At 50.8% G+C, this 15,450-nt stretch overlaps 1 protein-coding gene across 18 annotated transcripts in view; it reads left to right on the top strand.

Moving 5' to 3' along the window:
- Positions 1-15,450, top strand: part of MAPT (microtubule associated protein tau) — an 87,753-nt gene that overhangs the window by 49,904 nt on the left and 22,399 nt on the right. For 6 of the 18 annotated variants that reach the window (XM_080924278.1, XM_080924275.1, XM_080924274.1 and 3 more), the window contains 3 exons: positions 6,711-6,776; positions 9,975-10,736; positions 13,864-13,919. In XM_080924278.1, the coding sequence (XP_080780404.1) occupies positions 6,711-6,776; positions 9,975-10,736; positions 13,864-13,919 (884 nt within the window). Of the gene's footprint in view, positions 1-2,230; positions 2,318-6,710; positions 6,777-9,974; positions 10,737-13,863; positions 13,920-15,450 lie in introns of all 18 variants that reach the window. The other 12 variants (XM_080924269.1, XM_080924270.1, XM_080924283.1 and 9 more) reach the window with 3 other exon arrangements.

The following is a 15,450-nucleotide window of genomic DNA, read 5'->3' on the forward strand; positions in this document are numbered from 1 at the left end:
CCCATCATAAGCCCACGCCTTTTCTTTCAGGGATTCAAAGCCCAGAATGTTCGTTTGACTGAGGAGGGAGGCGGGTCATTTGTTAGGAATGGGTTTGGGTGTGGCATCTTCATTTCTTGGGCTCTGGACTTTGGGCATGGAGTGTGTTTCAGCTCGTGTAATCTGTTCACTCCAGATACGTGGTGTCTGGCTTGTGAAGCTCCTTGTCTTTTTCCTGAAATGCTCACTGGTCGGATCTCTTGCTTCCCATGTGGGTTAGTTAAGACTACCACTTTTGGCTGCTGGAACTCAAACGTTTTACCAACTAAAGAGGCTCTTTGCCTTGCAGTATAAGCTATCCGGACATGGGCACAGTCCTGTAATGTCATGTAAGTGCTTCTGTATTTGTCCTTTGCCATCTTCAGTGGTTGGACGGTTGCTTCATTGTGAAGAATGGCTGCTGCACTCCCAAACTCCGTTATCTGCCTTGGAACAAGAACATGGTTGGTGAGATGGCTCAGAGGATAAAGGCATTTACTGTGCAAGCCCAGGGACCAGAGTTCAATTCCCAGAACCACCGTAAAGGAGGAAGGAGAGAACCAACTCCACAAAGTTGTCCTTTAACTTCCCGCACATTACGATGGCATGTGACTACAGAGACATACTGTGCACATGTCTCATAATAATGAATGAATTTATGAACAAGTGACAGGCAGTGGTGGTGCACGCCTTTAATCCCAGCTCTTGGGAGGCAGAGGCAGGCAGATCACTGATTTTGAGGCTAGCCTGGTCTACAGAGTGGATTCCAGAACACCAGAGGCTACAGAGAAACCCTGTTTCAAAACAAAACAAAACAAAAACAAAAAAAAAAAAAAAAAAAAAAGAATGAATTTCTATAAGTTCCTCCTGGAAGTTGCCACTTTCATCCACTGGCTAGAACAGGGTCTTTGGCCACCGTGGGCTGCAAAACTGGGGGTGCTGGGCACCTTGCTTTTCAACCAACCAATCAAGGCAGGACAGGGAGAATGGCTTTTAACTAATGGCCCATAACATCTCTCTCCTTCCGTCTCTCTAGCCTTCCAAGGGGGTTGGAGCTTCCACTCTTGAGCCCTCTCTGCACCCCGATCATGGCTTGGCAATTCTGTTACAGAATGAGGATTTAGTTAAACCATCTCCCCCAGCATCTGCCTTTGGATAAATCAAGAACACGGCTGTCAAGCCCCTGCCAATTGTCTGGCATGCTGGCTCATCCTCAGAGGATGCAGGTGGCATGGCCCTTAGCCTGGTGAGAACCTCCTGGCTACATTTCCTTTGCCCTTCTGAAAAACACAGTGACGCAAAGCACTTCCTGCTCGTCCTGTTAGAACAGTTCTGCAAGCTGTCTGCCGCCCTGAGAATGCCTTGGAACCAAACCTGGCTGCGGGCTTCCCAAAGGTGGCTTTCAGTACTGTGTCACCGTTGTCCAGGAAGAAACAACCCACTCAGGCAGTCTGGACCCGTACGTGCGTGGGTCCCCACATACCTCACTCACCCTCAGAGAAAGGAAGTCAGGGCTGTTTTATCTGCACTGGACAGGATCATAATGAAAACAGCTTTTGTGGACAAGTTGTGTGGAATTCTGGGAATCCCTTGAAGCCGGCCACTCCTTGGGTGTGCCTCGCATACCTAGAGGAGAGGCCGTAGGTTCCCGAGGAGCTAAAGTGCTGGCCTTGAAAAGAATCCTCCAGTTCCCGGCCTGTGATCTCTATCTCTCTCTGATCAAGGAAACTGGATCTGGTCTGGTTGTTGCCACACAAGGAACTCTGTGCCTTTTCATTGGATGTGAGGAGGTTGGGGGCGGGTTAGAACCGATAGAAGTTTTAAAGGTCACCTAGAGATGGCGCTCTTGTTCTATGAATGTGCAAACAAAGATAGCCGACAGAGGGCTTACTCCAAGCCCTGCGGGGGGGGGGTGGGGGGGGAGCTGAGGCTCAGTCTCTCTTCACACTGCCTGAGTCCCAGCCTCGCCCCCTGCATTGCCGCGAAGATCACACAGGATTTCAACATCCAAGGAGTCAGTCTCCGTCCCTGATAGTACTTACATGGCCCCCCCTAGGCTTTCCAGGCAGGGGGTACTGTCAGTGTGCTTCCTGGGGAGATGAGCGGGAACACTGTGGCCCTGCTTTGAGCTGGCTTTTCTTGCATGTGGCTGGCAGGCCCCTCCCTGCACTGCCCCCGCATAAGCAGAAGGGTGACTATTGGTGGTTTCCAGACTTGACTGCGCCCCTAGTGGAAGAGAGAGCTCCCGACAAGCAGGCGGCTGCCCAGTCCCACACGGAGATCCCAGAAGGAACCACAGGTGAGGGTGAGCCCCAGGGCTGCCAGCCAGCTGACCTGCCTCGGGGACGGGTCATCCTCTTAGCCAGGTGCAGCAGATGAGTAAGTTGCTCTGGCTCCCGGGCATCCTGGCTACTTGGCAGTGGCTGCCTTGGAGTCTAACTGCCTCCCACAAGGCAATACAGTCCTCTGATTCCTGCTGGCCTTCATCTCAGTCAGTGCCTCTAGGGAAGGTTTTCTGCCTTCCTCACAGTTTCTCCAGGCCCCGCTACAGTAAGTAGCAAGCAGGTCACCTTTAGGGGACAGTTTACCCCCAGGTGCACCAAGCGTGCTACAGTGACCACATAACTGGATCCTTCTGAAGGTCTAATGGGATGGTGCAGGCGTTCGGAAGTGTGACCTCACGTCCATCTTTAGGATGTGCTGCTGCCTTCCAACCCTGTGTGCTCCACCCCTGTGGATGAGGAATTAGGCATCGAAGCAGCAGAAAGAGCCCTGGGCTCTGGTGCTCAGACTTTCATAAGTCATCCTATGCTGGGACCTTAGGCAAGAATCAACACAGCCCAGAGCCCCTGGTACTTTCCTTTTGTGCCCCCTCCACCGGCTCACAAAGAACTCCAGCCGTTAGCAGGATGGACCTGAGTTGCCCAGTTACCTACTGAGGGATGCCTGATCACCACGGCTGCGGAGATGGGAGCACCCCTTCCTGAGGAGGGCCTCTCTGCAACTGTGCCAGTCACCCCTTTTCCTTACAGTGACCAAATGTCTGACGAAAGCAACTTAAGGAAGGAAGGGTCTGTTAGGGCTCATGGTTTGAGGGGACGGACTCCATGTGACAGGAAAGTGGCGGTCACACTGCATCTGCAGTCAGGAAACAGACAGCATCGGACGCTGGTGCTCAGCTGGCTTTCTCCTTTTTCCCCAGGACCCCAGCCCATGGGATGGTGACACCCATGTTCAGGGTAGGTCTTCCCGCCTCAGTTAAATGTTTCTGTGAAAGCCCAGAGGTGTGTCTTCTAGATGGTTCCAACGCCAGCAAGACTGACAATGAAGAGGGAACAGACTAGGAGCCTATAGCAAGCCTCTGGCAGATCCACTGAGAAAACCCATTGCAGGGTCACCCTGGCTTTCACACTGTGTTTCCGCTTTGCAAAGTGATTGACTGGAGTAATGGCTTCTGAGACAGATGGGGTTAGATGTTCTTAACGCCCGGCCAGGCCTCAGCCTTGAACATGAAGAATGCTTGAAAGCCACAGGACGCCTTACAGGGTGAGGTCATGGGGTCCCATGATTCTCTCTGTCTCTGGCTATTCTTTCAAAGTTTTTTTTTTTTTTTTTTTTTAAGATTTTCTTATTTTATGTAAACAAGTACATGGTAGCTGTCTTCAGACACACATCAGATCCCATTACAGATGTTTGTGAGCCAGCATGTGGTTGGGAACTGAACTCAGGACCTCTGGAAGAGCAGTCAGTACTCTTAGCTGCTGAGCCATCTCTCCAGCCCCTCAAAGTTTTGTCATTGAAGAGGTTTGTCCCCCAGCTGGAATAAAAACTCTAGACTTTCCTACCTCCACTGGGTAATCAGAAATGCCTTATAGTTCTTGTGGTCTCAAAACAGGCGGCGAAGGGCTGGATGTAGCTCACTTACTTGGTGGAGGGCCTTCCCTACCATGCTATAAATTGAGTGTGATGAGAAGGAAGAAGACCTCACAGCTCATAAATGCTCATCCGAAGGGCTGGTCTGATGTGACAGTCAAGCCCACAACCTTGTTCTAAACCAGCTGTGCTGCTCTGAGCTAGTGTGAGACGGGTGGATAGGAGGGGCAGGGGCTGCTTGGCACTCTCTGCAGGGGCTTAAAGGATACCCTTTCTCTCATGGAGTATCTCCTGAGTGTCCAGACACCTGACAGAGATGACTCAGTGAGGAAAGCTTTGTTTTGGCTCCTGGGCTCAGAGGGTTCATAGCTGTTTGGTTCTGTGACCATGGACAGAGCGTTGTGGTAGCTGCCTGGGGTGAAGAAAGCTCTTCTTGGTGGATAGAGAGCAGAAAGGAGTGTAGCATTGGATGTGGTTTCTCCTCCCTTTCTCTATGTTTATTCCTTACTGCCCCAGCCCTGAGCCATGGAATGGTGCCACCCACATTCAAGATAAGTCTTTCCTTCAGTTAATCCTGTCTATATGAATCTTTAGTCATGGCCACGTGTGGACAGCAACAGCCCCAAGGTGATTCTAGATCTAGTTGAGTCAACAGTGAAGATTAGCTACTGCAGAGACCTTTCTTAAAACCTTCCAGGTTCTCCCCTTTCAGCTCCTATCTCCTACTTTCATAAAGATGGCTTCCTCTACATTGGATTCTGAAGGATGCCTCATCCCTCCTCTTAGGGACCTAGCTATGGCATCACCTGTGGGAGATGACTTACTTTCACTAGTGACCCATAAGGCATGATCTAAGATGCCCCAATGCCATCTCTGACCCATGCCCACAATTCCATAGTGAAGATGTCAGCAACCTTGGCTGCACGGCCTGCTGGAAGACTGCTACAGTCCACCTTTACTCAGCCACCATAGAAGGGCCAGCCCTGCCCCTAGCCTGTTGTGTTCCCAGGCAGGGCCCAGACTTCCCATCACCAGATCCCAAGCCAGAGGGAAAAGAAGCCAAGAATCTCTCTGGGTGGGGCTTTTAAGACCATGGGGCCAAGCTACACATGCCGACACACGACTATTATCCTAGCATTTGGTAGGCTAAGCTGGAAGGATCAGGAGTTCAAGACCTGCTGAGTTACAGAGTGGGTGCAAAGCCAGTTTGACCTGCATTGCAAGACCCTAGGGTGCCACTTCAGCCCCAGGCCACTAACCTCTGGTGGATTTAGAGTTGATAAGGTTCCAGCTGGTGATGGAGTTAGGGCCTCACCTTGTACTTTCTGTTAGCACGTGTCTGCTGCTTCTTGGTGCTCAGTAGAGCTGCTCAGGGGCGCTGTGTGACTCTACCTGGAGGGAGGGTGGCTGTCTCCCTAGAGAGCAGGGAACCTGTGTCTCCCTGAAAGTGCTCCCCTGGGAACATTCAAAGAGGTACCAACTCCCGCAGTGCCTTCTGCCCTGCCCCTTGAGATTTTTGATTCCCCCCCCCCCAGCTGAGCTCAGACAGGTTACCATCACCCACCATCTTTGCCTTACACCAGGGGCAGGATATCACAGTTCTGCACCCCCTTGGTGAGATGGATGCTTTCTTAGTTTCACAGTGCTGGGGGCAGTGGTAGAGCCAGGATCCCTTTATGTCTGCTAAGGACTCCATGACTGCTTAGCTGGATTTACTCTCGCTCAGTCTGTCTTCCATTTCCTTAACCTTGCTCAGACCAAATCCACACTTGGACTTTGCCTTCCTGGCCGTCTACAGTGTGTGGCTAGTGCGGTGTTATCTGACAAGAAACAGTCACCCCCCCCCAAAAAAAAAAGAAAAAAAAAAAAAAAGGCAGCACAAAAGACCTAGATGTGTCTGAGCTGATAACCTGGGTGGAGAGCTTCTAAATTCTCAGCCGCCTCCCTGCGGCCCCACCCTCCCTCAGACAGCCATCTGGCTACCTGTGACATACGGTGGACTCAGGCTCTGTAATCCCTGTGGCAAGTGTGCTTGACCACTTTAGTTTGAAGACAAGGGTGATGGCCCAGCTGGCACTGTGTGGATGCTTCTGGAAGGCAGCAGCCTCTGGTGTGCCTCGAGGCCTTGAGATCAGCAGGGGCCGGCTAGCTTTATCCCCACCCCAGCTCTGCCCCCAGACTAGTGTGTGTGTCACCCCATTGCTGGGTTCTGATTTCCCCTTGCTCTTGAGATCAGTGCTTGGGTCTGGAAGAGCCCAAAGACCCCCAAAATCTGCCCACTGGCCCCGTTGGCCTCACTCCAGCCACGCAGTGCTTGTATTAGGTATGATGTGTGGCAAAGTTTAAAGGGAAGAAGCATAGCAGCTTGGGGTACCTCTTTAGACCTTCAGCATCCTCCTACAAGACAAGCCCACGTCATCCTTAAGGTTCCCAATAAGGAATTAGAGGTTCAGAGAGGCCAGACATGTGGTGGCTCCTGGGCACACACCAAGTACAATCTCTCCCTGAACCCCAGTTTTCCCAAAGTGCTGGCCAGGGCAGGCAGTGCCACTGTGACTCATCTGTGACCCCCCTAAGTCCTGGCATCCCTGTGGGAAAGCTCTTTCCTGGGGTCGCAGTCACCTGGAAGGCGTGTGGGTGCTGGTGTCATCATCACTGTCTGTAGCCATGGCCATGGCAGAGGACCAAAGCACTGCAGCTGGACCTGCAGGATGCACATCTGCACACCTTTGATGTGAGGAACACAGGGACAGAGCATGGGTTGCAACAAAAAGTAACAGGTCTCCCTTCTGTCCTCTCCCTTTACTGCCTCGGACCAGCTGAAGAAGCAGGCGTCGGAGACACCCCGAACCTGGAGGACCAAGCCGCTGGGCACGTGACTCAAGGTGTGTCCCAAATCGACTCTAGGATCCAGAGATTGGGAGGAGGGAGATGGGAGCACTTAGTGGGCTCTTCTTCGAAAAGACATCTTAGCCCTGGGACCTAATGTACGAGTCCAGGAGACCTGAGGGGGATGCCTGTATCAAAGCTGGGCTCTATAGTTTTCTATTGCCATCCTGATTCCTATCCAGGATGTGGGGGGTCCTAAAGAAAAAGGTCTTGCCTAGCCTGGGGATGAACCCGGTGGGTGATACTCTGACAGGGTGCCCTCTGGCCTGTCAATCACATCACCACCAAAGTCCGTTCATTCGAACTTTCTTCTCTGCAGTCTTTACACCTAATTACCTTTTCTTAACCTCAGAGAGCCTTAGGAGATTGAGATTTCTGACACAGAGCATGAGCCGGCTTTGTTCTCTATCATTTTTCTGGATAAATGAACTTGAGAGCTGAACAGTCAGGCACGGGTGACAGAGGAGCTGGGAGGTGGTGTTCTTTGCTCTATAAAGCGATGTCTTTTGTCTAGTGGTGCTGGCTGCCCATGAAAAGCTCTGCCCCACTGACCTCTAGCCAAGTTTGTCACTCATTAGGTGACTTGGACACTAGGCTCCTGAGACTTGGAGACATTTGGTCATGGTCCTGTGTTTACCTGGGACTTATTTTCCTTTTGCCCCTCCCAGTGCACCTGTGTTTAAACAAGGGTTTTGTTTTGAGATAAGATCCCACAAAGCCCTAGCTGGCCTCCTTTTGTATCCAAGGATGACCTTGACCTTTGACCCTCCTACTTCTACCTTCTCTGGAATGTTGAGGTTAGAAGTATGTGCCCTACACACCCCATTTTAAGCGGTTCTGCCATCAAACTCAGAGCTTCCTGTGTGCCAAGAGAGCATTGTAATAACCGAGCTGCATCCTGGCCTTCACTTCATATTTACTGAGTACTTCACAGTCCCCCTGGGAGCTGTGTACATGATCCTCCTAGCCCATCTCCTTCTAGTTTTAATTATGCATAGGTTTCTCACTAGTTTGCACACACAGTATACCTACTGTGTGTGTTTGCTGTGTATGTGTGCTGTGTGTGTTAGCTGTGTATGTTTACTGTGTGTTTTTACTGTGTGTGTTTGCTCTGTATGTGTGCTGTGTATGTTTGGACCTTCAACTTAACTGGAATCTTTGAAGATATTACAGTATAGCAGACAGTATATCCAGGACACCCAAGTCAAAAATAATTTCTAGGGAATCTTTTTTTCTCCTTTTTTCCCCCCTTAGGGGTGGAGGTTAGATTTTAAAGAATTATTTATTATGTATAGAGTTCTGCCTGCATGTACACTTGCACACCAGAAGAGGGCATCAGATCCCATTACAGATGGTTGTGAGCCACCATGTGGTTGCTGGGAATTGAACTCAGGACCTCTGGAAGAGCAGTCAGTGCTCTTAACCACTGAGCCATCTCTCCAGCCCAGGGAGCATTTTCCTGAAGGTAATAGAGGCCCAAATCTGTTGGGTGAAATCATGGTCCGTAGCTGTCTTGGCCTCTGGCCTGTGAGCCAACTGATGCTCCGCAGCCCAGACCCATGTTGGTTTCCTACTTCTTGAAACTGACCAAAGGCCTCAGTAAGTTACCTGATAGGGAGCAGAAAAGGGTGTTTTTTCCGGACAGTAGCTGGTGTATGTGGAATGCATTCAGCGATCAGCTGCCACGTGACAGTCTTGATACTGGCACCATAATTAAATGTAACTGTAAACTCAACCTGCCATTAGGAAGGAGGGGCCAGGACAGAATTGGGTCCCTTGTTGGTGAGCCAGTCATGGCAAGTCCCACTTGGCCAGAGACAGAGGTATTGTGTACATATTACTTATGTGTGTCTAGAGTTACACACGTATTCTGGTATACATGTCCTCCCCTCTCCTTTCCATCCCTTATCCAGTTTCTATATCCCTGAGGCCTTTATGATTATTGGTTTTATTTAAAGAAAATTAGTTAGATGGTTGGGATAGTTTGTGGGGAACCAGGTAGGACGTTCAGAAAGTTCACTTATGTAAGTGTGGTGGCACATGCCTGTAATCTCAGCACTTGGAAGTACAGGTAGGAGGGGAAGGAGTTTGAGGTCGTTCCTGGCCTCATTGTGAGTTTAAGGCTAGCCTGAGGTCCAGGAGATGCTGGACCCTCCATCCTATCCCAGCATCCTCAGTGCACAGTCAAATACCCTAGAGGGGGTTCCACATGAGCATCACGTGACTGATCCAGAAAAAAAGAAACCCAATATGCTTAGATTCGCTGAGTTGTTGGACAGTGTGCTGGGTGAGCAGTCAGCGGGAACCCAGTGCTCCTGCCTCACCTGAGGCAGGCCGTGAAGAATGACCACAGAGCTATAAATGTGCTACCATTCCATGTACAGGAATCCTAAGGCGGCTCTCTTAACAAAGGTTCCATCAGCGAGAGGCTCTGACAGACAACAGAAAGGCAGGCCACTGTCATAATCCAGCTAAGGCCATCTGCAGCCCAGAATCTTCTTGGGGCTTGGGTTCTGTGAATAGTAAGGTGAACCCATAATCACATGCTAGCCAGCCACAGAGGTGCCAGCAGGCTCTGGGCCAGACACCAGAGGTACCTCAGAGGTCACCAAGCCCGTCTTCTCCCTTTTACAGACAAGAAAACTGAAGCCCAGAGAGGGTATTACAGCAAGCTACAGGCAGAGAGAGCATTTATTCCAAGTGGATAAAAACAATGAGCTGGGTATGAGCCAGGCTCCTGTCTCTTTTTTTTTTTTGGGGGGGGGGGTCCTAGTACCTTTGAGGGATCTTTTCTTATGCCAGGGACTATGGTTCTCCAAACGGTATCTTAACACTTGATAACCGTTTGCCACCCACTGCCTCTTCAAACCCTGAGGAGGCCGAGAGTTCCCAGCCAGCAGACAGAGATGCCCGAGAGGCTTCTAAGCAGGAGCTTGGTATTCAAGTCCAGTACGGACTGAGTACAAATGTTTCTGGCCTCTCACTGCACTAGGTGAAAAAAAAAAAAAAAAAAAAAAAAAAACGGTAAGATGCTCTGGGCTTGGCGGTTACTCACTGTCCCTTGAAGCATCCCACCCACCCAGCCCCTCCTTCACTAGCTGGTCCTCAGGAGCCCATCCAGGATCAGGGACCAGAACCTACCCAGGAGGGCCTGCCCATTCTGAAACTTCCCTCTGCTGGGTATCTTCACACAGAACCGGAGAAGGTCGAGATTTTCTCACAAAGTTTGCTTGTCGAGCCAGGGCGTCGTGAAGGCCAGGCCCCAGATACAGGGATCTCAGACTGGACCCACCAACAGGTGCCTAGCATGTCTGGGGCTCCTCTCCTGCCACAAGGCCTCAGAGAGGCTACATGCCAACCCTTGGGAACAAGACCTGAGGACAGAGAGAGAAGCCGCCCAGCCTCTGAGCTGCTACAGCAAGAGCCACCTCAGGAGGAAAGCTGGGGCAAAGACAGGCTGGGGAGTGAGGAGGAGGTGGATGAAGATACCACCATGGATGAATCATCCCAGGACTCCCCTCCCTCCCAGGCCTCCCTGGCCCCTGGCAGGGAAGCCCCTCAGGCCAGCTCCATTTCTGCCTCCGGGGTCTCCGGAGAGACCGCCAGCATGCCTGGGTTCCCAGCTGAGGGTTCTATCCCACTTGCTGCTGATTTCTCCTCCAAAGTCTCCGCAGAGACCCAGGTCTCGCAGGCAGACGGGCCTGGCACAGGGCCCGTAGAGGAAGGGCATGAGGCCGCCCCTGAATTCACATTCCACGTGGAAATCAAAGCCAGCACGCCGAAGGAACAGGATTTGGAAGGGGCTACAGTGGTGAGGGCCCCTGGAGAGGAGCAAAAGGCCCAGAGCCCCTCTGTGGGAAAGGGCACGAAAGAGGCTAGCCCTCTGGAACCACCTGACAAGCAGCCTGCAGCCGGCCTACCGGGAAGGCCAGTCAGTCGGGTTCCTCAACTGAAAGGTCTGTGGTTTAAGCTCTCTCACTCCTCCCCTGGTCCCCTTCAGGCTGTGGACACTGTCACGAGCTTCTGGCCTTGACTCCTGCTCCCTGAGATTCCAGGATAACCACTAAACCCACGCCTGGGCCGATACCCGCTCCCCAAGCCCTGCCCTCAGCCTCTGGTATCACGTGTTCCTTTCATGCTTGCATGTCACCAACACCTGTGCTTTCTGCCCTGATTGGTTCTCTGCCACCCGATGTATCCACCATGGCCTAGGCATACGTCATAGAGTGGATAACAGCATCACTCATTTTTGAGGGCTTATGATGTATTTTGACGTTCACAATCTAGAATACCCCCAGCACTCCAAAGTAGGCTTCATTAGCCCCACTTTGCAGATTAGGAAACTGAGCCTGGGAGCAGTAAATTGACCTTGTGATAGACCTCCCGATGAAGTAATGGATGGAGCCAAGTTCAGAATCCAGTTAGGTCTGCTCTGAAAGGCACACTCTTGCTCTGGTCCCCACATCATCTTCCAGAAGATGCTAGAGTGTGTCCTCCTGGTGCAGAGACAGAGTCCACCAGCCTGTCTTCTGATGCTCTTATTAGCAGACAGCTTGTCACATCTGGAGATGACAGCTACACCTGTGAAGGTGACTAGTGGCCCAATAACCTCTCCCCCATCCTGACTGTAGCAGTGAGGCACACCTTCCAGCTCCAAAGTGACCCTTCTCTCAGTCGGGGACAGGCAGGGTCCCTGTGTGGAACCCATTCTGGAGCCCTTTGGAACCTGCAGAATGGTAGGGCCATGCGTGGCTTTTAAGATTCTAGAACACTTGTTACTTGGGCCTCAGAGATGGTGCAGCGTGTAAAGTTACTTTACCACCAAACCTAATGATCTAAGTTCCATTTTGAAGACCCGCATGGTGCAAGGACATACCACGTGCATAGAGATTAAAGGACAACTCTGGGTGTCAGTTCTCAGTTCACTGACCCCCACAGACGTGTGGAGGCATGTATATCACACACACACACACAAACACACACACGAACAGTCATGTCTTGTACAATAAATAAATAAATAAATAAATAAATAAATAAATAAATAAATAAATAAATGTAAGGATAGAAGACTTGACATTTTAGAATTATTTGCAGGACTTAAAAACTGATTTCTCTCAAGCTCAGAGTCAAAACTTGTCTTTTAACGACTGATTAGACTCTACTTACAGAGAACAGTGCACTATATCATAAATGAAAGAGCCTGCAGGGGTGGTGGTGGCACAGCGTGCCATCCTAGCACTCCAGAGGCTAAGACAAAAAAGGAGCACTGTGAGTTTGAGGTCAGCCTGGACTACACAGTGAGTTCAAGGCTAGCCTGGGCTACATAGCATGATCATGTTTTCTAAAAAATCTGGGTGTGGTGCCACATGCCTTCAGTCAGCACTGTATTCAGAATGGAGAAGAAGGGAAATAGGGTTCAAGACTAGACATGTAAGACCCTATCTTAAAACAAAAGCTAAGGCGGAGGGAGGGGAAGCCTTGTGACATGTTTCAAAACCCAAGGCAAAAGAGGACAAACAACTGTATAGGTTGTTTTCCGAAGTATCACTCTATAGAATTCTTGTCCTCCAGATGTCAATAGGTCTGTCTGGTCTGGGATAAGGGGTAGGGAGGGGTGTAGTTCTACGGCACAGTGAATTTAGAAGGGAAAAATAAGTCAGTAAACAGGCCTAGCAAAGCTCAACCACTTCCACCACTGTAGGCTCATCAGAGTCCTTGCTGTACTGTGCGTGGGGGAGGTGGGGGGGGGCTCTAAGGAGGAGGCCTCTTCTGGAGTCCACACAAGTATCAATGCCAGTGATCAGCTGGTTACTCCAGTGAAAGAGTAACCAAAATGAAACGAAACAGTGGCAGAGTGTATCAGCTACACTGTGGTTCAGATGCAAAGGGTAGAACAGCAGACACTGTTGCACAGCAGCCAAGGGACTGCTCTCACCCTAGGCAAGGGAACTACTCAGATAGTCAGGGGTTCTGCTGTCACCGAGCCTGGGAACAGTCGCAGTTGCAGCTTTTGTGGTTTGTGACAGTCTAACCTTGAGGAAATGGTGGTCCTTCCCCGTGTCAGAAATGGGCTGGCACAGCCCTGTGCCCTAAACAGACACACAGGGTTGACAGAGGAAGGAACTCATAAGAGCTCCTATTGCAATGCAGAGTCCTGGGTGCCTCAGTGCACACACAGCCTCAGTGCACACACAGCCTTGGTGCACCCGGAGTCTGCATGCTATGTCCCAGGTGATTCTTCAACAGTAAAACGGGGTTGGAGAGTAAACACTGGTCACTCTCTAAGTCCAGTCTTCATCCACCTGCAGGGAGCCACAGGTTAACTGTGAGTGGCATGTGCTGTATTTGAAGGTTCCAGTAGTGGCAAGGCGCCCTCAGGGCTGGCTCAGACTAGGAAGGGCTCCTTTGAAATCAGCCTCAGCTGGTGTGGAAGGTCCTGGTTAGTAAATTGCTCTGAGGTTGCACTCCACAACAAAGATGAAGCTATCCTCACTGGGATTGTCTGTTCTGGTAGCAGATGACCTGGAATGGATGGGGTTTGGGATGGTCAGCATAAGGTGGCCAGGAAGGTGGTCTGAGGATCTTTCCTATCATGGAACAGGAAAATAAAGGTGGCTTCATTTGGGTCTTGAGAAAATGGGGATCTCACGGGAAAGCAAGGCCAAGCCTGGCCACAGTAAGAGAAATCCACCACCCTAACTGAAGGATCAATCTGCAGCCTGAAGCCAGGCTGGGCTATCCCCATCCGTGGTCTTGGGGCATTTAGATGGCCTTGCCTTCAGTGGGGTGGACGATGAGGAGAGAGAGCTCCCACCGCCCTGTATCAACCTGCACCTCTAACCGCACCTGCTGCATTTCTCTGCATGTTCCCACCCTCAGCCAGCCTGCTTCCCCTCTCACCGGGCTGCTGTGAGCAATGGCCCTGTGTGTACTGTGTGATACTAATGACCTCGAACACCTGAGGACTAAGAAAGTCAGCCGGTTTCAACCAAAGGAAACTCATTCCACCACCCCTGAACTCTGGTGTTTCTGTGAGCCTCAAGAACGGGGCATCACGTGCTTTCTCACTTTGTTTCTTACCAGCTCGCGTGGCCAGTGTAAGCAAAGACAGGACCGGAAATGACGAGAAGAAAGCCAAGGTAAGCTATAGACCAGCCCGTCTCGTTTGCCAAAAGTCTCCGCTCCCTGCCTGCGTTTGCTCTCATTATGATGGGTGGAGAGTGTTTGTCACTAGAGGACAGCTGTCTTTTCAAAGCCTTTGTTCTTTACAAAGGCAGCGTTTCTGTCCTGATACTTAACACAGGAAAGAGTGGTCTGCGGTCCTCAGTTCCTCCCCTACCTCCTGCCTGTCTCTCATAGTTTAAATGAAGGTGTGTGTAAAGTTGGGAGTTTGCACTTCTGACTCTGACCACTAGAGATCTAGGCTCAGTAAACGTAGAATGTTTAATATGCGCAGAGTACGCTGGGAGCCAGAGATCCATGAGCTAGGGAGGCAGTGACCCGCCAAAGACAGGGAGGATTCTGGGTGAGCTCTCAGAGAGAAAGAGCTAGGAGGCAAACGGGAGAGGAAGCATCAGTGTGTCTAAGCAGGAAACAGCAAACGGAGAAAGGAGGATCAGACGAGCCATGTCTAGGGAGAACAGGCTGGTGGCCTCGGCTGCTGAGTTGTATGTAGAGCTGCCTTGGGTTCTGAATTAGCAGTGCCTCCTTTAAACGAACTCTGGAAAGGTGTGGGTTGAAAAGCGTGGTTCAAAGAAAGCCTTTTCCCATCTTCTGCAACCAACCCCAGTAGATAAAGCAGCCCGCTTCCCACAGACCAGCATCCCAAGCCCCGCCTGTCTTCCATTTTTATCATGTTATCCTCTCCCTCCACACCTTTTAGAAAACCTTGAAGCTGTATGTTCGGAACTATTTTCCTGGAAAATCCCACCACAGCCCAGATTGGATCAACTGGACAGTTCTATGAATGCTGCCCAGAACATCTGTCCTGTAAATGGTGCAAGAGCCCCAATGAGTCTCCAGATGTGGGTGGTACTAGCTAGGTTCAGGCAACAGAGATTAAGGACCATACCCAGAAGGGCCTGTTCTGTACTCATTAGGGCTTCCTGTCACAGTGCTCAGGACTTAGCCCTGCCCCACTTCTTGAAGCAGGAGTGACAGCTGTCATTCAAGATGCTCATTGGGTTCCAGAGTGAGGGATGGAGAGTCCTGATCTCATGCTTGCTCAAGCATGCATGTATTCACGATTCAAGTGTACACACTGTACACAGTCCGTGCCCTAGACTGACTCACAGGATAGCATGGAGCCAAATCTAGGCTGGGTAGAGGAAACTTCCAATAGGGAGAGGGGTCTTGTCCAGCTAGGGAACACGGGGTTCCAGTACCCGCCCTTGCTTTCCTCCTATGAAAGAATCCCTAGAGAGCTTGTCTCTTGGACTCTCCTCCTGGTGCTGGTGACACAGATTTAGCCCTGACCCCTTCGGTGGAAAGTTTGAGAGAATTAGGAAACACAATAGTTTCTGGTCAGGACTCTAGAACAGCCCACACTTGGCTGTTCTGTTTCCTCTCTTTGTTTTTGTTTTGTGTTTTAATTTTTGTTTTTTGGAGACAAGGTTGCTCTGTGTAGCCTGGCTGTCCTGGAACTTGCTCTATAGCCCAGGCTGGCCTCAG

The sequence above is a fragment of the Micromys minutus genome (assembly GCF_963924665.1).
Source record: "Micromys minutus genome assembly, chromosome: 10".
Taxonomy (NCBI): Eukaryota; Metazoa; Chordata; class Mammalia; order Rodentia; family Muridae; genus Micromys; species Micromys minutus.